Source organism: Chroicocephalus ridibundus, chromosome 7, assembly GCF_963924245.1.
Source record: "Chroicocephalus ridibundus chromosome 7, bChrRid1.1, whole genome shotgun sequence".
Lineage (NCBI taxonomy): Eukaryota > Metazoa > Chordata > Aves > Charadriiformes > Laridae > Chroicocephalus > Chroicocephalus ridibundus.
In genome coordinates this window covers 6233124-6255206 of record NC_086290.1, presented here as the reverse complement: position 1 = coordinate 6255206, position 22083 = coordinate 6233124, and the positions used below count along the sequence as shown (strand labels likewise).

The window sequence follows — 22083 nt, the reverse complement described above, 5'->3', positions numbered from 1 at the left end:
GAAGGAGGGCAGGCAACCATCCTGTACCTCCGGATTCCATTCCGGAACAAATGCCTAAATGGACTTTAGATCTGGCCTGAAACTATTAGAAGTCTCAAAAGATATACCTTTGTATCTATATGCATCCACAACATATATCTTAAGTTATATTTTTCGATACAAATATCACAAAAAGGTAGACAAAGTATCAGGTTACAGAAATTGCTAGAAAAAGTACTGTAAGTTACGACTGCAACCAGCACATTATACATCCCAGACAGATCAAAAACACAGGCACGTGCATAATAATTTTGTTATTTGTTGGCACACAGGTATTTTAATGGTTTTAATGCAGGATACTCACAGACAGACAGGAATATTTGTCTCTGGGTCCAGCTGACACGTACCACCATTGTAACAGTAGCCGTCACATAACTGACAGGTGGAGGCAATCTTTCCGTTAGTGCAACTGCCACGGTTAAAAAGAATTACAAATAGCAATAAGTATTTTATTAAATCTGGTGAATTCCCTCATAATTATCTACATATTAAATATTTATTTTATGTATCAGATCTACTGATTGCAAGAATTCTAGGCTTCCACTTTGAGAAGCTAGCACAGTCAGTGAGCTTATTATGCAAAATGTTTTTAATCTTTCCTTTTATGAAAATAAACTATTGTTCTAGAAAACAATTACTGATCAATATAGCAGCACATCTTACTACATACACTTTCATTAGCATACAATGTGTCTCTATCACTGTCACAGATACTGCAGAATGAACAGATTTGAACAGTGTGGTAGAACTCGACTGTTAATTTTATTAAATATTCCAATTTTTCCAAGCGAGGACCCATTCAGTGTCCTGACACATTATGCTCCCCGTGGTGAGGAGTGCTCCAAAAGTTGGTTTGAAAAGGCAGGAGCCACACAAAGGAACTGTTCTAATGTGACCTGTTCAAGGCTCGGCACTGCATGAGAGATTTAAACAATAATGCAATAAAATCATTATTAAATATATGATTTTGAACACAAATTTGAACACACACTTACTTGCATACTACGTCGTTACCGTCCTTGGTTATTATGCAGTGTCCCCCATGACATCTGACACACTTGTCCACTTCACATTTTGGACCTTCAAATCGTACCGGACAGACACATTCGACACTCCCATCGTCAGAAATAGTACACGATTCAGAATTCACACAATAATGGTGGCAAACATCTGCGAGCAACACGACAGCTTATTACTAAAAGAGATTAAGGAGTATCATATAAAAATAATACGTTATTTTTATATGTTTTAAAAGGTACTCTAACAAAAACAAAATGATGAATGAAGCTGGTGGCTCAGTGGCAACTACAAGAATCAAGAACAACCCATAAACAGACACATAATATGTTAATGATGTAGTCTTGAGAAGTGAAATAGAAGGATAAACTCATAAGAGTTTTTTTTTTTCCCCTTCTAGGTGTCTAACCATTTATGGCATCATCCCACATAATATAAAGGCTACTGATGAGAAAAGCAGAGTAATGTTAATGTATTTAATGGGACATTGGCTGAATAAAACCCTTTCGATACATTCACATTAGCATTAACGGCATTATGCTAAACTGAAATGGAAACAGTATTTTGAAATAATTAAGTTTTATTTTCATTTATCCACATATTAAAATTTCATGAAGTTCTAATAATAATACATAAAGACATAATCCATAAGTTCTACAAAAAGCTACATACATGCTTATCTTTATAGACTGTGCGAGACCCCATTACCTTATTTACCTGCTTAAATGCCAGCAGGACTGAGATTTCAAGTAGCGAATTCTTTAACTCTTTAGAAGCACCAGTAACTGTCTCATTTTTTTCACATCCCTTTAAAAAAAACAAGCGGCCTGACTGAAAAAGCTTCCAGAGCTACAAAACACTGCTATCTTAACATTTAGGTTCATTTTTATTTATGTGTTCTGTGTAGTTAGCATCTTGCGTTGACCTTTTGGTGGTGTTCTTGATGGACAGATGAAGTAATTGATACGTAAGATGCATCAATTCTGAACTATGCATCTGCATTAGCTTAAACCGGTCCATATTAATAAAATAATACCTTTCTGTCAAAACTAAAAAATTCACGTCCTTTAAAGCAGAAGATGCGGCTGAGGGTGAGCCAGCAGCAGCTAGAAGCAGGGCATTATCAGGCTCTTCACTGGCGAGTGAAACCACAGCCAAATGGCAACTTCAGCCTTGAGTCTGGCCGTGTGAACTCTCAAGCTGCCGTTTGACTGGGGGCACGCTGCAAGCAGCACATTGGAGACTCCTCAAATTGATATATTTTACTGAGTGTATTTAAAACAGATGATTTGTGAGGGTACCTCATGAAGTGGGGAACGTTTTGCTTATGCTTCTCTGGGCTCAGTTTTCCCCGCCCCTCTCAGAGAAGACTATCCTGAATGCCATACCATTGATACTCACCACAGAATCACAGGAGCGTTATGGTTGGAAGGGACCTTTCAAATCGTCGAGTCCAACCATTAACCTAACACTGCTAAGTCCACCTCTAAACCACGTCCCTCAGCACCACGTCTACCCCTCTTTTAAATACCTCTAGGGATGGGGACTCCACCACTTCCCTGGGCAGCCTGTTCCAATGTTTGATAACCCTTTCGGTGAAGAAATGTTTCCTAATATCCAATTTAAACCTTCCCTGATGCAACTTGAGGCTGTTTCCTCTTGTCCTATTGCCTGTTACTTGGGAGAAGAGACCGACCCCCACCTGGCTACCCCCTCCGTTCAGGTAGTTGTAGAGAGCGAGAAGGTCTCCCCTCAGCCTCCTTTTCTCCAGGCTGAACACCCCCAGCTCCCTCAGCCGCTCCTCGCAAGACTTGTGCTCCAGACCCCTCACCAGCTGCGTTGCCCTTCTCTGGACTTGCTCCAGAATCTCAGTGTTTGGAAGACTTCTGCTAAAGGACAAAGCTTGACTGTCGGAGGGGTTATTTCTGTTTGATTATTCATTGTATGTCTCCACCTGTCTATGCAGGCTGTAGACTCATCTACTTATGGAATCACCACTGAGCAACCAGAGAGGCTTAAAAGACACTAAATGAAGTAGTTCATTGTTTGCCGTTCCCCAATTCAAGGTACAGAATGGTAATTTGCAGCAGGAGGGCTGTTTTTTGAACAAAAACTACCATAGTTTGAAAGATAATATTGAAAGACATTTTATGAAAAAAGCGTTGCAAGGGAGAAATATTTAAATGTACATTAGGACAAAAAAAACCAACCGAACCCAAAACCTAGGCATAGGAATTTCATGCTCTAAAAAATATTTCGTTTCAGTATTGACTGTAGTCACAAACACCTTTAATCTTCTGCTATATCTAAAATGTGTATGCTACATTTGGATTGAAATGTCACAAATTTTTTTTTTTTTTTTTCCTAAAGAAAGGAATTTCAGTTTCAGGGAAAGTAACAGCTTGCGAGATCACTATATCCACTTTGAATGATTGTAACTGCATGAAACCACATTCTATTTTTTAGGTTGTTTGGGCCTTAAATGATACAAGAAATGAACTTTAACTAGCCTGCATGTCTTATTTCAGGAATTTAAAATAGAGAATTATATTCAAATACATCAAATACATGTGTATATAATAACATGCACAATGTTAGTAGAATTCTATGTAAATTCATTCACTTAAATTTATTTCAGCAGTGCCAGTGCCTTGACATGGAGCACACATTTTGGTTATTAGCCCTTATGCGAACTAATCACAGGAGAAACTCTGCATTGGGTAATTGGAGACGATAAGTATGAGGAAAATAAGGTCTCTGCAATCTGGCAATACTGCATGTAAATGTCTTCTCCCTGCCATAAACCCCACTAATAATATTTTCAGCTTGGGAGCATGAGTAAAATACCTATGCACACTCATGTATCATCCTTTGCATATGAAGTAGTTTCAATCGTATCATGGAAAGACTGAAAAAGATATCTTAGAGGCAACCAATCTTTGCAATAATGCTACATTAATATATTCCAACAGGCATACAAAGTGAATGTGATTAATAAAGCAAAAAATCATACATACGCGTGAATAAAGCACAAAATCATAGATGTGAATTTGTATACACATTATTAACTGTAAACCCCTACAATTTCATAGAACTGGTTTTGGCCACAAAAAAAATACTCTAAAAGATTATAAGACTTTTTTTCCTAAAAAATATTAAGGTTTAAATGAACAAAAGCTTAATTTTATTGTGTATTTTAAAATGTGTTCCAGTCTCTGTATTGTGGCGTTTTTCCAAAGTGTCAGCAGACAACCCAAATCTGATAATAAGCACTGTTTAAAAAGTACCCCTAGATTTACATTTAAATTAATTCTTTAAAAAGAGAAAAAAAAAAAAAAAAAGGATGTTTGCAGAAGCATTCAACTAGAAACAATTTGTTTGGGTTTTGGGTAAGCCTCAAGTAAATATTTTTTCTTAATCTGTGTGTCTGTCTGTGCATGATTTATGTACTATACTGTTTTCAAATACCCAATTGTGTTTGCAGATAGTTATTTGTGGATCCATGCAGTTTGTTTAATACCAAGTGGGAGAGAATCACAATTACTGCTGGTTTTCCATTCAAAGGTTTCAATTTATTTCATAGTCTCCCAACTGGAAATACATTCAGTTAACTTCAGTACAAATTCTATTTAAGATAAACACTAACCCTTTCCTTGTTTGACAGACCTTTCACTAAAACTAAATACTTTTTGCATCTTGTAGATAATTCTAAACCAGAACTTTATAACAGCTAATTTCCCTTCCATTTTGATAAATCTAGCTTTCTTCAGCAAATTCACTGAATTACGTTCAAAAGAGATGATGGCTTTCACATTTATATGTTCAATTCTATACCAAGCACTACGACAGTCCTCTATTTTAGAGTGATAAAGTCAAAGCAAAGCAGGAGTAGGAAAAAAAGATTAAAAATAGTAATTCTGATCTCAGAAAAATAATCAGTTTTAGGTTAGGGTCGCTGGTGAGTCATCATGTTGAAGAGACATGAGGAAGACAAACTCTAATTTTGAAATGAGTGACCAAAAGAAGAAATTCAAAGTTATATTCAATTGTCTTGAGTCACTGTAAAACCAATAATGGTGACCCATGCTAGGAGAAAGCATGGAGAGAAAAGAAAGATAAATGGAGTAAGAATAGGCCTATTGGTTGATAATCTTCTTCCCCCCCTCATCTATAAAAGAAGTAAAAGATTAGAGAAAGTTCTAAGAAGTGAGAAAAGCCTTTCTAAAGACATAGAAACCTGTAGAAAACATTACCTCAACAAGAAGAGACTGATGGGTCAGTGGAATGACAAACTATGGGGAATTTGAGATGCAGAGGATAGAACCTAAACTCTGAGAATTAAACAAGAGCAATGCTTAGAAATCCTGATTTTCAATACCAGGACGGGGCAGAAACCATAATCAAGGAGATCTTTGACTGAGCAAGATGAAGGAATATTGAGGCAAGATACTCAACGCAGTTGTGAATATAGTGCTTAATGGGGTTAGAAATAAAAACAAAAGGCAAGGTAGCGATTCAAGACACATGCGTTGGTCTGCAAAGATATGGGATACCAGACAAATTTTTTAACCAGCTACATCAATTCACTATGTTTAGGTATTCCACAAGTAAAAGATAACAACTATGAGAAGCCGGAGTAGAAAATTTTAACATAATTATCTTATTTCTACTGACAGTCAGCTGTCTTGTACAACTCCGTTGTACGTATTCATTCGTGAAAATACCAGAATAAAAAATTCCTAAAAAAGCTCTTTCTTCACCTACACATGGTAGGCGGATACGGGAGAAGTACGTTCAAAGATCACTTGAATATATCAGAGTCCATTGCCTTAGCAGCATGAATAATTGCAGAGTTAAGTTTACCAAGGTGCATCGTTGAAAAATCACTCAAATCATGTTAAACTTCCATTTTATAGAACTTTTATTATAAAAGCCAGATTTAAGAGTATTTTATAGCAAGATTTAGGAGTTTGTGAAGATTACTTACAGTACTGACATCTGTCTCCCGTATACTCAGGCAAGCAGTTGCAAAAGGGTTGATTCCCAGCAGTGACGCTGCAGGTTCCTCCGTTTTGGCAAAAGCGATCGCAGACCGTCTGATTGCAGTTTGGTCCCGTAAAACCCAGCGCACAGTTGCAGGTAGGCCTCCCTATTCAAAACAAGGAAAACTATTTTATGATAAAAATAAATAAACATTAAAATAAAAATCAGCAATTTAAAGATTGATAAGCCTATAAGAGTAGCAAGTTTTAATGTCTGAGCCCAACTACATTTCTCTAGACACTAATTAAACATGCCTTTGCAAACACTGCTTGATCTCACAACTTTTTAGATATAAAGCTAGTACTGCAAGATATGGACACCTCGAAAAGTGCATCTATGCATTTGACACTTGTATGTGTACGGTCATTGACTCTTTATTTGGAAATTTTTTTAAAAGATGGTCTTCAGTAGGAATGTAGGATATGACTTCGCTCTTCAAATCATCCTGCCAGGCTGCATTCCTCCGGTTGCAGAGGATAAATATTTGTATAATCAACATTGATTCCTCTTCAGAATACACTCCATTATTTTCAAATCTACAAAACTTTACATATAATCACATGAATATACAAATATTTACGAATGCGCTAATAGCCAAACTTCACATAACAATTTTTACTAAACCACAAATATCTGGGCCTGTTTTGTTGTCCACTGTAACACAAAAATTGCTGTCTTTCATCCAACCAAAGATGCCTGTAAGGTCAATATTCAATGTCTGAAAAGTAGCGAGCACCTACTGATGAACATTTGCACAAAATGAACTCCTCGTCTATAGCTTCTTTTTAAAGGGTTTTAAAATAGTTTTTAAACATTGATGCATTTTCCTCCTGTGATTCTTACCAATTTTAATTTTTCCAGTTTTTTTCCTTATCTAAATCTCATGTCTAAAGGATTAATAGCGTTGTTACAATTCCATTATTTTATTAAATGCTTACACTTTTCCCTGACTTTTTTCCTTAAGGCTTATCTTATTTAAACCAAACTTCTAGATCCCATAAATGTTTTCCAATCTCCTGACTTTGCTTTTATATCTCATTTGCAATCTTCTCTTCAAATAAATGACCTGATGTGTCCAACCTGCCATCTTCCTCCTCGCTTCCTAATAACCTATTCTCATTCTTGTTTATCTCTTGCAAAACATTATTTTTCCCCACCCTCCTTTCCATTTGCTTTCATTCTGCCTTTATGGGTTTCTTAAACTTAGGGAAAAGGGACAGAGTTTAACACTTTTCTTCTTCCTGGCTTCCAAGATGGGTAAGGAAAGAGACGAAGATTAATCAGGACCTGAGGACACTTCTGAAATAAAGACAAGATGGTCTTTCTTTGAGTGATAAGGAACACAATCTGCTGTGGCAAGTACGATCAAGAGCTTGACTGGGTCACTCCAGAGCAAGTGATAGCTGACATACAGGACTAGATTGGATATAAGGAAAAATTTCTCCATGGAAAGGGTTGTCAAGCATTGGAACAGGCTGCCCAGGGAAATGTCTGAGTTGCCATCCCTGGAGGTATTTAAAAGAGGTGTAGATGTGGTGCTGAGGGACGGGGTTTAGTGGTAACTTGGCAGTGCTGGGTTAACAGTTGGACTCAATGATCTTAAAGGTCTCTTCCAACCATAACGATTCAATGATTCTATGAGTCTACGACTCATCCCTTTGAGTAAAGTCACAGAAATACCATATCCCTGAGTAAGGGACCATGCATGGGCTAAGCAATAGTCAGAGAGTAAATAGGTATCAGGCAGAACAAAAGGAATGCCTCATAAGTAGACTACAGAAAACCAAAACAGTAACACGGGTGCTTTACATAAATGGTAAAAGTCTAAGAATTAAGATGGGAGAACCAAAATGTCCAGTCCTGAATGGGAACATCAATATCATTGGCTATAGCAAATTTGGTGCAGGAAGGCAGTTAATGGACTGTTGTAAAACCAATCCGCATTTCCTTAATATCTAGTCTTTGCCCAAGATAGAATAGGGCTACATGTTAAGAAGTGTTAAAGTCAAACAGATTAGCAAGTTAACTACGTAATGTACTGTATGTGCGATGCAGAAGCCCTTTGGACTGGAATTACAGGCATAAACAGGAAACCCAGCCTATTAGATTTCATTATTGAAAGCCCAAGTCAAGATAATGATATGACCGTGGAACCCAAAAGAGATCAGAGAAAGTCAGGGAATATGTTAACGATGAGAAACTCCATACTCCCTGTATTTACATTTGAAAGACTTCATACCAACACCATCGGGCAGAAAGAAACTTCTCGCATATAAACAGTCCTACTTCATGAAGGGGGGAGGTTAGAGAGCATACAAGAGAAACTCTGCTTGACTTGGGCCTGACTTGGTTTAAAACATACACAAGAGCCAAAATCCCAAGTAGTCTAATGAAAAAACATTTATGAGTTACTTTACCATAATAATTATCTCTCATCTTCATACTGATGTGCCAAGAAGTCCTTACCGCTGCCTGACTTGCTGATGGATTATGACTAGGTCCCTTCCTTGCTGGCTTTGGTCTCATTCATCGTTTCCTCGTTTTAATACAATGCCTGGTGTAGGTATCCACAACTACTTTCACGTTTGCCTCCTGCTGTCTTTTACCACAGCTGCATCGAAAACTCTGAAATGTGCAACCCTTCTTATTTTTTTTTTTTTGTTTCTTCCCTATTTAGTTGGCTGTCTCATTAAAGTAATGTAGACTAAACTAAATATTCCACAAATCCCACAATTTTGATTTTCTTCTGGTCTGCCTTTGTTTTAATACTATGTAATCATTTAAGATCATATTCGTTGGAGAAATTTTCAACACAAGTGAAGTGCCCTCATTTCTTCTACCATCTCTGATTTATGCAGAATGATTTATTTATTCTTTTTCCTTCACTTACTTCTTACTCTTCTTACATGAAACCCTTCACGTAATTCTTTTCTATATTTTCTATTTTCAGACATGCTAATTTGAAGTGTTTTGCAAATCATCCTAAAGGCCATGAGATCAGTTAGTCTCTTCCTCTAATGAGTACAGCAGGAACAAAACCATTGACTTAAAAATAGCTCCAACTAGTTTAATATGCATCAGCCTGGTTATTCATATCTGTCCCCTGTGATCTAAACATTAAATCAAAGATGTTGAACTCAGATGTTAGCACAGACTCTTTTTGTTTTTCCCCATGTATACACTTGTATTTAAATTTCTCCCCCAAGCCAGGTGCTTTCACATAATCCTTCATCTGAATCAGTGTTTCAATAAAAAAGTTAAAATAAAATAGTGATGGAACATAGATCCGGAGGTCTGAAATCAGTTTTTATTATTAATACTCCTCTCTTTTTTAAAAAGATGGAGCAATGATATTTCCCTAGTTTGTAGGAAAGATTATTCTATTCTTTGCTAATGTGGGCTGATAAATATGCCAAACTGCTGACAGCTACATGAAAGCATAGCCTAAACCCCATTTCTGTCACTCAGTTTAACATGACTTTTAGTAACCTTAATAGTTTATTGCCTATTTATACACAGACTGTTGCCATCTAAAATAATACTAATAATGACATTTTAATCTGCCTTATTCTCATACATTATTTCTGATACAAAGTAGTTCCAAGAACAGTTCAATAAAACCGCAGTATTAAATAACGACAAACAATGCCAGAAGTTTTTGTATCATAGAATCAGAATATTGATTTATGTTTGCAAGGGAAAGAGTCACGTTAACCAAGATGTCACATATCCTAGCTCACATGCGCGTCAAGGCAATCTCATGCACAGAGAACTTCAGCATTTGCACCAGTCATGAAGTTTCGGGATTAGAGCTGTACGGAGACAGAGGTAAAATTGCCTCTTAATTCCCAACCTTCACCACCACAGAAAGGTTCAAAACACATTACAGTATAGAAAACATTAACCGGGAAAGTGGTTTATGGAATACCAAATGCCTCAAATTCAGATAACCACCTTTTTGGTTTATTTTACGCAAAAACGTGCTAAAATATTTTTCTGGAAGAAAACAATAAAAATTCCCCTGTTTCGAGCTCTTCCTTCTTCAGTGCAACCCTCTGCTGGATTTACTGTATGAGAATACTGTCTTCTCTTCCTCTGCCTGTTACAGATTAGCATCCTACCTTTCCTTATGCCCCTTCTTCAGTCTATTCCCTAACATAATAATCCCAAGAAAACTTGCCCGTTTCATTTACCTATGCTGAAAAATGTTGTTTGTCAAAATGTCGAGGAGGACAAGGCGGCAGCACATTCTCAGCATCTCCTGTGTAAATGTTCCAGTTTCAAAACCACAATAACAATAATATCTAGAGAGCAAGAAGCACATCTTTTTTTTTTTTCTTTTTTTTTTTTTTTTTTGTTTCAGGATTTCGCCACTCAGTGATTTGCAATGAATACGCATCCACTTTGCTATTTACTATCTCTGACGCAATTCTTGGATACACTGAATTTCTCACTACAGGTATAAGCAAGTCGAAACATAATGCATGTAGTCCCTATATCGATGAGAGTATTTAAAATAATTCTAAGTAAAAATGCTAAAGAAATAAATTGCTCAGAATACATTGAAGTGCACCTAGTAAGACATATAAAACAAGTAACAAAAATAGTAACAAAAATTCTCTGGGGAAACAATGTACTTGAAAGTCACTAGTCTCTGAAGATTCTTTATGTAGCCTCACTCTTAATAAAGTAAGTATAATAATTTACAGATTTTTTTTTTTTAATCTTAATTCTAGAACTGATGGAATTTGAAACAAACTTATAAAATTCTCACATATGTTTTTCAAATGTTTTGCACAGAAATTACTAAATTAAAGGATAATACTTTACGGGGACCATAGGACATAGGAAGTTATTTTTGGCAGTAGGACATGAACAAAATACGTGAAGTTTTTGGCATGAAGATGAAATGCAGTTTCCCTCTTTCATCCATGAGAATCATCCATAGGAAGATGACAGGGATCAAAATCCTACAATGTTCAGTTAGGTTTTGATGACAGAGACTGTAGTTACTCCTAGTTTGCCAATTAATTTGGTATATAAGAGCAAATAACTTTTCAAATACTCTTCAAAAATATCTAATAAATATTTTATTGCACTATTTCTGTAATATCTAGGTGATTTCTTCTGGGAATCTACTCATAGCTTTAACTCCCATTTACATTTATTTTGTAATGAACATAACTCTAAGGAGATCAACTTTGATTCATGCTATTGCCTAAGAAACAGAGAAATACTATGTATTTTGTATGACCACAAAAGGCATTTTGCAATTTAAAGAAAAATATATTTTAGGGAAATAGCACTGTTTTCGTAAGCTTTCTGAAAGTTTCGAAAACCAAGATCATCCAGATGAATGCCTGCACCAAGACACAGATTATTTATTTCTTCCAGTCAACGGTAAATTCACTACCAGCACTGTGTGTTTTTAAGTTGTTACATGTGAATATACACATTTACTTTGCATATTTCACTTGCTGTCACTATTAAAGAGCCCAACGTGGCACTACGCCTGCCTACTGTAAGTAATATTGTGTCTTCTGGAGTTATCAGCAGTCTGTGGGATCACAATAATTCATTTCTCTGCGGCTGAAGAACCATAATTAGCTTTACTGAAGCAACGGGGCTGGAGAGATGATGTATGACCGTACATAATTAGTAGGTGAGCTGATTGGGATCAATCCCAAGAGATACACATTCTCTCCATGTTGTGAAAGAAAGGGAGAAAAGAACAATCTCTAAATGTATTAGAGTGGCCCCAAAGGCTGCTCTCACCAAGGCTGCTTGTGGTGGTTCTGCTGGGACCATTGTATCGAGCTAAATACCACCCCCCTCCCCTTCCCACGCTCCCCGTCCCGGTGACAAGATGCTGTAACATCCCCCTTTGAGACTACTGGGACTGACATGACGTTAGCAAAGTAAACGGGTTCTTCACTGACAGTGTGCACCATTGTGTCCCAAAATCAACTTGTTTTGCAAAAAAAAAAATAATATAAAATAATATCTACGTTATATATAATTCTTTTTTGGAGAATATTTCATCAATTTTCATTTAGTGGAAAGACATAATTTTTTTTACTCATTTTGATACGAACATCACAATTCTATATGGTTAGACATACTCTTGTACTGTAAGTATAGTACAAATAGGTATTCATCTAATTTTGTGAACTACTTAGACCTAGTTAATGTGTTCAAGACATTTAGTAAATTATTGCTCCAACATTTTTACTTTAAACTGCAAGGAGAATGCAAGTGCATTTTTATGGTAACATTTAATTTTTTTCCAAATTCCCATTAATTTGGTTTACTAGAAAGTGTTCATTCTTATACCCAAACTTTTAATTACATGTCTCAGATGTGTACTTTTAATTAACTGATGACATTTTCTTTGTTCAATTATTGTAGTTCAATACAACTGTCATAAACTTATAAATTTTAATTAAAGCTGCCCCAATCTCTAGCTATATAACGTTCACATAGGAATTTGCCAAAAGGCTTAGCAGTAAGTAAACCAACAGTGAATAATCCCTGAATTGCCAGTGGGATTTGTTTAACAAATTAACATTTGTGTGCAGATAATGAGGTTCTACAACTTACCACATCCAGCAACGATTTAGCACAATCATGTTTTAAAAAATGAGTAATACTCCGCAATTTACTTAATTAGTTATCACATTTCTATTATATATTAGGCGGCGAAAGAGAACGGGATTTACACATGCACTAGGACACACACATTCACTAGAAGAATATTTTTATACGCTGAGTCATTTTGTTTCAATCAGAACGTGATGAAAGGTTTGTTTTCAGGATATCTCTTTCTCGATTTTTGAGCCAGAAGCCAACAGTAAGGAAATTCCCTGACTCCTAGGGAAGCCTCCCAGCAGCGGGGACCCTGCAGAAGCTCATCTCCCTGTGAGGCTAAAGTTCTTGGCCGTCCCCAAGCTTTCCAAAGGGCACGCGTGTAGAGTGACACTCATTAGATCGACTGCATCAAAGCTGTTTGAGTTGGATAATAGACGAGAATCAATAAGGGCAATCAGAGCTTCTAAGGCAGGCAGAGTCAAGCAAGCTGAAATTATCACAGATCATTTATAGGATTTGGATTGGCACTCGCACACATAAGACTTCTGCAACTTCCGGAAGAAAAAGCTGCATCGTTTTGAACAAAAATACATTTTTAAAAAAGAGAAAATTGGGAAAATACGTACAACTTGATTGCATCGGTTTGGCAGGACTGTTTGATGAGCCAATTGTATAATGGATCAAAAATATAAATGCTGCTTTTTGAGGAACTGGTTGTGAGCGTCGTAGTCTGGGAGGAGGGATGCACAGACAGAAATAGTGCAGTAGAAGAAATTAAGATGATATTGAGCTGAATTCATTTCAAAATAACAATTTTACATTTTCCAGAAATGTGACAGAATTCTCTACCAGAAAACCCACAAAAAACCCAAACCAAAAAAATCCCCCCAAAGCGTGCCATGTACCTATTGCTGGCGGACAGGTCCATTTGGTAGGATGTAATATTACAAATGTAGACACAATGTAATGCTTAAGTTCTACAACCATTAAGAAAAAACTGATCAATTCCTGGTAATAGGGAACTTTTTTACTCCCGCATGTAGCAATGTGCAAGAATAAAGTAACACGTACACTAAAGACACTGACATGAACCTGACAAAGCAGATCAACTCCACCTTGAAGGCTGAGACAAGGAGAAGGAAGCGCGTGAATGCTGCTCTGGACTCCACACCCCAGTCCAAACCGGGAACGGTGTGTGCAGCCCTCGCTGATGCACTGACTGCCTGACATGCTTTGCACCCTGATGTATTTGACTGGAAAGAGGAAACGGTTGTTGCAAAAACCCCTTGAGGAATTAAGCTTTCTTGACTTAATTACAGTTTTCAATACTTTTGGGGTATCGAGTTCAGCTTCCCTCTGTAAGATACATAATGGCTTTAGTATATCATGGATTAGATTAAACGAGGATAAGGGGACATCTCACTGACATGCTACTTTGTTTCAGAAACACAGGATTTATGGCCTGATATAGATAAGAAATACAGTCTGATAAGAAATAGAGATTTCTTCTTAATAGAATATTTACAGGGTCCAGGGGCTAGGCATGCAAGGAAGATGAGATGTGGATCAATTTGAAAATTTTATCTGGAATGCCGGATAGGGTCACATTGATGTAGAAAGACATACGGTCTTTTTTTCCATGTCTCCAGCACATGAATGTTCTGGCACAGGCTTCAAGGCATGGCTACCCTCATGAATTAGAAACGGCAGGTAGGAAACCTTCTTAACTTGAAATACAATCATGAAAATTTAATTAAACTGGTAAAGCGGAGACAGCACAGCAGAAGAGTATTCCTATTAGCAGGTTTGCCCAGTCAGAACCAGCTGTACATTGCTCTTGGCTTATAAAGGCTTGGCACACTTTGGCCATGTATGGTATAACTTTAGTTGGCGTTAAAGGTTTGGATTCCCCAAAATCAGGCAGTTGAACAGTGAGATGTGGACTGCGGTGACATCCATGCCGTCTCTCCTGATGCATTTTCGGTGCAGGCACATTATCCTGTTTGAGACCAAGCAGAAGTAAGGCTGTGCCTGCATCTCCAGGCTCTCTGTAGGGGCTGGGGCCATGATTAACAATTTAGCAGAACATTGTAGAATCTGTTCATATCTCTCCTTCGCTCACTGGCGACCAAACCCACCACACTGTTTCAGACGCTGGATTTATCAGGAAAAAAAGATAAAAAATCCAGGCGATAGCATAGCTGTGTGAGCACAGCAAGTTTGAGCTGCCCGGCAAAGCAAACATGAGCTGCTGGAGGTGAGTGGGCCCTACGGCTACTGCCAAAAGAAAAGGACCAAATAAAGCCCTGGGGTCTCTGCAGGATTCAGAACTGAGCTGAGTTCTAGGAGCCGAGCTGTTAATTTTATGAAGCCATTGAACCCCATAGAAGTATCAATTAAATGCCAGGCATGTAAAGATGTGGGAGTAAACATCCTCTGCGCGGATGACAAGGAAGTTCTGCACATCATTTAAATCACCCGTGACTTACTTTCATTCACTTGCATGTTCTCACTAACCATGTATTGATCTCACCACATTGATAAAAATCTCAGCTTATCATTTGTGTCAGTAGCTCCATCGGCTGTTAGAAGCAGTTTCAAGTAAAATTAATCAACTTCAAGTACAAGTAATTATCATTTCATAACATTTAGTCATTATTAGTGATGTTAACCACAAACAACATTATTAACCCTCAAATACTTATAACCGAAAAATCCTCTGTTTGGCACACAACAGATTACTGGGTTTGCATTCACTTGGATTTCTGCCACCACACCTCAGTAAATAAGAGGAGGCTCCAGAGAAGCCAGCAAGTGAAGCTAAATTACTAAACTATATAAACGAAAGTTAATTAGTAAGGTGTGCTGAGGAAGGCATGGGGACCTAAACCGCCTCTGTCACAGAGATTAAGATATGTGATTCTGAATCGCAGGGAGCTCGCTCTGGTTGTGCTGAAGTCAAACTCCTGTTCTAAAGTCAGATGCCTGTACTTTTCTTACAGAGATCAAGGCGTTAGTCGTTTCATTACGTAGGAGAAAATGATACACACCATCTTCAGCAGCTGATAAGCTTCTGAGATGAGACGGCAAACTCTTCTCCAGCTGTCTGACTTTGAATCAAACATTTAAATATTCCTTGGAGCAGAAAATAGAATTCAACTTCTCCTTTCTCACATAATTACTAAATTTCAGGCAACTTCTTATCACACTTTCCCTCTCTAGCCCAAACACTAATAGCATTATACAAGCTACAACAGCCTACATGTTAGGGACAAAGATAACTGCCAAATATCCCAACTGTTTTGACAGTTAGGATAATCTCCCTGAAGATAAGGGATGTGATTTCAAATTCCTTCAGGAAAAAAAAGGATCTGAGTTCCGATCAACCAAATCTTCCTGAAAATTAGATGAGTAAAATGTCTATTTTGTGAATTCCGGTATGACAAAGGTGAAAGATTGAGGTCACACAACGCTGTAATTTAAGGAAATAACTCTGCATATGCGTGTAAAAACTTAAGAGGGAGAATTGAGATAAAGAGAGCGCAAGGTGTGTGACGTTGTTCCTGGTGTAGTTTGACCGGACCTTACGCTTTACAATTCCATTTCTACACCTCGACACGTGCGTCTATGCTGAATATGTACTTACACGTTCCCTTTTCAGGGATGCAGCTTAATTCTGCTAAAACACCAAGATACGTGGATGAAAAGCACTATTGATTACAAAGTATATATATGGTATACACTGCTATATTGTACATCGTTTAAGTACAGACAAAGCAAATAAGTTACAAAGAGAAAAAATATCACAGACAAGGAACAAATTAAAACATTTAAATTAAGGCAGGTATAATAGTAAGATACAGCCGCTGAGGAATATTTACCGAGGAGAGAGGCTCCGCAGGTTCCTCCATTCTGGCAGTAGTTGTAGCAATGGTTCGTTTCGCACCTTTCACCGGAGTAACTGGGCCAGCAGTGACATCGAGGATCCCCCTTCTCGTTAATAATGCACTTTCCTCCATTTTCACAGGTTAATTTACAGGTATCATCTGCAGCAAGAGCACACACAGAATTCTTTTCAACAATTCCATTTCTTGTAACTGGCAAAACAGAACCTGTTTGTATCTTAAATGGAGCTACAGATCTCTATCAACGAGGGGGAAAAAAATATCACTTTTCAAGATGGAGAAAGTAAACTATCACTTCTGTTTCTACAGTGCTGGTAAAAATGACAAACTTAGGAGACCATAAGCCCCCAGTGAGAGCTGCAGAGGTGGTGGGGGCTGCGCTCGCCTGTAGAGCAGGGCTGGGAGCTCCTACCGTACCGAGTCGGGGGGCTCTGCACAGCAGTTATGCTCCATCCACATGATGCCACAGGAAAGTCGACCTCCTTAGGATGTAAGTTAGTAATGACAGTATGGGTTCTTGCTTGAAACTATCATTCCTAGTTAGTTTAAGCAATGAAAAAATGAATCTTGGTTTCACCTGGGGGAATCTCAGAAAACTTCCCAGCCATTTTCGGGTGACTTCAGCCTTTTCCTGTTTGATTTTTTGGACGTCTCTTCCACTCTCTCTATTAACTAACACACTTCTCAACCAAACCCTATCCAAAATACTTTAAAGGAAATTACTCAGCCTTTAAATCCTCCTCAGAAATGGATATATGCATACTAACTTCTTGCTCCTAAACCATGTTTTCTGATTTATTCTTATTCTCATCTGTTCAGTCTGTAAAATCACTGAGAAGAGATACTGCCTGCTGCTCTGCATTCATCGAGTGCTTACGGCAATAGTGCCACCGTCTTAGCGGTGAGGTACGAGGTGTTACAAATTCTGATTAGGCCAGATTCACTCTTTCTATAAAGCTGTTTTGCAATTAGAGTTGTGCCTGTCTTGGAAACACTTTGAAAAATAAATCTCTATTCATTTCAGTGAACAAGATATAAAATCATTCAATGATACCAACAAGAAATTAATTACAGACTAGCACGCATACAATGCTCAAACATCCAAATAATTGTAATCCTAAAGAAACAGACAAGCACCTTTCCAGCCCAAAACATGCTTTCAGCAATAAGACCTTTCATTTCTTACGTAGCAAAACAAATCCCGTGAAGCTAGACTGCTGCCTAACTAATCCAGCATTTCAAACTACATGGCTTTTAACAAGAGGGGTACCACTAACACTGAGAACTCTTCAGATGCTACGCTGAATTAATCTATTGTAGTTAAACAACTAATGAAAAAGAGCCAAGGTTCCCATTTCATAGAATCATAGAATGGTTTGGGTTGGAAGGGACCTTAAAGACCATATAGTTCCGCCCCCTGCCCTGGGCAGGGACACCTCCCACCAGACCGGGCTGCTCCAAGCCCCATCCAGCCTGGCCTTGAACACCTCCAGGGATGGGGCAGCCACAGCTTCTCTGGGCAACCGGGGCCAGGGTCTCACCACCCTCACAGTGAAGATTTTTTTCCTAATATCTAATCTAAATTTCCCCTCTTTCAGTTTAAAACCATTACCCCTCGTCCTCTTGCTACACTCCCTGATCAAGAGGTCTATTGACAGACAAAGGCACACCAACTCCTTTTTTTTGACATTTAAATAAATAGATTGCGTTGTAAGTGCAGCATTTAGGAATATCGGATATTCTTTAGCTGAATAGTACTCTCCAGCACGGACTCTGCGGAGCGCAGTGATATAACTGTGCTTATGCAGCAGCCTTTGCTTTGGGTGCACCCTTTCCTGCCCACGTACGTCCCTCCTCGGCAGGGTCTGGCTGCCTCCCTTCACGGCCAGAGCTGACATGGTGCAGACACCTAACCTGGGATCAAACCTACTTAAACAAAACTTCTGGGAACTGATCATCTTTCAGGCAATTGCACCTCTCAAATGAAGCTGAAACTAGAAAACAAATCTAAAAGTTATCGTGGGGGATTGACTGGCACATCATTATTTCAGTTGTTTCCCATTAAAAATACGAAATACTGTGCACACTTAATTTTTTGTTATCCACCCTGGACACATACATCTGCTGCAACAAAGCTACTTCGTATTTGGGAGTTGGAGGATGCCTCGGTGTTTTATTTATTTGGGTGGTTCATTAAATCCTTTGATGTTCCATGAACCATTCTTCAGTTACTCATTATAGAAGTTGTTTAAATGGATAATGTAGCATATCTTATTGGAGAGAAGGTCTATTTTTGTTTTGCTTATCTTATCTGTTTTACTTGTCATTAGTCGTGAGTTTATAGAGCAGAACTTGGTAAAAAACAGAATAAATAACACTAAAGTACAGACAAGTGCTCATTTTTATGAACCTTTCTCATAGCACATTAAAAACATGTTATATTTCTCTTCTAGAGCAATTCCGCAGAATTAAGATATAAAATTTGAAAAAAACATGGAAATTAAGACAGACTATGAATTCAAGAGAAAAATAGAGTACCAAAAGGCACATTTAGAACTGTAAAACATGAACTACAAGCTCAAAAATTACCCAAACCATACCAAGAAAATATACTGAGCCAAAAATTGTGTGCAGTAATGATTTTCTAATGCAATTGTCTTTCAAAGATTGGGACACTCATGTCTTATACTTTATAAAATTCAATATATGTTATAACTTTATGCAATGGTCAACTGAGAAGGTTCCTGAAAAAAACATAAAAGTTTGCACTATGTTGTAACACCCTAGGATTATTAAAATTCACTACTGATTTTGTTCTCTATAAAACATTTTAAATTCAAGACTTTCAACACAAATCTAACATGAAACAGAGAAAACTTACTACAACAATTTTGGACTTTAAATAAGCTAAGAAAGAGGACTGAAAGATGTAATGGATAAGCCAGTTTTAAAATACTACGTTAGATTTTAACAATATAGGGTTTTAATGCTGCTGCTTTGTTGTCTGAGGGTAAGTACAAGAATCAAATTACTCTTGCTGATTCCCATCAACTGAGTACAAAAGGGATCAGATGCCTTTGTGTGGGAGACAGGAGCAGAACGGTCCCACAGGAGAAGACAGGAAGACATAGAATACAGGAGAGAAATACAGAAGAACTGATATAAAAAGCTGAATACTCTTTATTTGAATTACTGAATAAAGACCTCTGAAGAAGAGCTGGGAACAGCTCTAGTAAGAACCCTCTATTGGAACAAAGTTTGTTGGGTTTTTTTGGTTTTTTTTAAAAAAAAAAACCAACAAAACCAGAAAGGTTTCTATCTGGAGTCAATTCAATACTGGCTTGAGCTTGCTGGAACTTGGACTAAAAGACCTCTCAGCTGCTTTTTTCCACTTCTGAAATGACAGAAGTAAATAATTTCACTTGGTATTCTACTCCTAGTCTAGCTACCGGAGCTCTCTAACATGAAAGAAAAGAAAGGTCGTGTAATTTTAGATATTCTTTCGTAGCCTGGTTCTTGAGTCTTCTGCTGCCTTGATTTTCCATTTCAATCTTAATATATCTTTAATAAAGCATCAAATAAATTTGATTTGCAGTTTTTCTTACGTTTTTCTTCCTGCTATGACTGTTTGACACAAACATTAACGGACCTATGGCGTAGTTGCTCCATCTTTGACTCTTTCCTTTAACTCAAAGTAAAAGGAAAATATTACACAGAAGAAACACTGATAAAGCAGCAAAACAAAGCTCTGTGAACTCTACTGGTATTTTTTCCTTCACCCGTTCGATTTTTTTATATTCCATGCCTCTCCCCCAGTCACACACACATATACACACATCTTTTATTGGCATTTCTATAACAACCCTTTCCTTCTTGAGAAAAATGCCTCTTACTTTTTTGCTATTTTTTCCCTTTGAAATATCCACTGATTTCCGGACCAGGCAATTAAATGGAGATGATGCTATAGAGCACAAGGTTCATGAACCACCTTCTTTGGGACAAGAAGAGCTGCCCCCCCCCCCAGTGTACAAATACTCATCTCATGGGACAGAAAGGTATTTGTTCTGGCCGATCCTTCAGTCAAGGGGGTAGCTCAGCCTTTACTGAGCTGAATGCACCTATTAAAGACAGAGTGCAGAGTTCTGATCTTGTGGTAAGGTTTTATAAATCTTCCTGCCCCTTTCCAGATGAGGGTCTTACTATCTGCCGGTTCTCTGTTTACTGAAATTTATGAGAACAAGTTGTAATCTACAAATTTTGCCTGATTGCTGTAAGACAGACCCTCTCTCTTTGGTTTCCCTTCACATTTTTTTTTTTTTCGTTTAAAAATCTATTCGCTGTACAATTATAAATGGCAGACAAGGGTTAAGAAAAGGATGCACAGTGGGAAAAAACTAATGGACACCTGTTGTAATGCAACCCATTTTCTGTTATTCTGGGAAATATCAGGCCCAAAAGTAACCCCTTTGTAAATACAGAAGGTATTGCTGTAAACAAAAGATTTCTCTCAAACCAGAAGTAGCTTTCTGTATTTGACCCTGGTTCTGTTTGATAGCTAAAAACACTGAAAGCAGGGCAGCAATCAAGAAGATGGCGTGGATTGAACTGCCACAGCTTTTGCTAGTACATTTCCCTGAGGCAGACTTTGTGGGTGAAAAAGAAGGTATAGAGGGATTAACCTCAACATCCCCAGCCAGAGCGCTTGGTCCGCCTGCAATCTATGCGTGTGCAGTGGGCAAGTCCCCACAGAAATGTGCTGAAGGAAACACCATGATAAATTACATGTTTCATCTCTGTTCCGAAGCAACGTCAGATCCGAGTCTTTGTAATTTTTCTCAGGCTTTTCATCCAGCCAAGAGAGCAGAAGTATTCCCTTCTTAAAACGAAAGTGATAAACGTGCAGCTCCAGAATAGTGAACCCTTGGAAGTGTTCATTACTCTTGCTCATTCAGCTGTGGTACGCAGTCTTCCTCCAATGCAAGTCTCTGTATTTTCATCCTCTTGGTATGTTTTTAGCTTCATTGTGTTACAGACAATTAGAGAGAATAAACCTAATGGATGCAAATCCAGTGGTCTCTTTTAGGAAAATGAAGTTGTACTCCGCCCATTTGAAAACTAAAGGGTAGCTTCTAAACTGAAGAAGTCAGGCCCGCTATAGTCAATAAATAAAAAACCACAAAAAGAAGTGTGCTCTGTCAATCGTAATCATCTAGGGAGAAATGAGATGGAAGCTTATCAAAGAACACACAGGAACTCGCTTTCATTTTGTTATAAAAACACATTCTGAATGATACAACACACATATGTTGTAATAACTCCAGCTTGAAAAAGCCAAATCAAACCCAAAAGCTGTTTTCTCATCAGTTGTGGGAGACACTGGTGAAACAGCTGTCTGAAGCAATCTGGATTCAGTCTTAACAGAAAGCCGCTGAGGATTCAGTACGTAGAATTCCTCACATAGGACTTATGAAGAAAAATCATCTCCATGGAT

General features: G+C 37.8%; 1 protein-coding gene across 1 annotated transcript in view; it reads right to left on the bottom strand.

Moving 5' to 3' along the window:
* The window catches only part of LRP1B (LDL receptor related protein 1B), a 744151-nt gene that overhangs the window by 24917 nt on the left and 697151 nt on the right, over window positions 1-22083 (bottom strand). Inside the window, exons 83-86 of the mRNA XM_063341107.1 lie at window positions 16569-16733; window positions 6044-6205; window positions 1035-1209; window positions 344-448 (exon numbers count right to left, since the gene is read on the bottom strand). Of these exons, the coding sequence (XP_063197177.1) occupies window positions 344-448; window positions 1035-1209; window positions 6044-6205; window positions 16569-16733 (607 nt within the window). The remainder of the gene's footprint in view (window positions 1-343; window positions 449-1034; window positions 1210-6043; window positions 6206-16568; window positions 16734-22083) is intronic.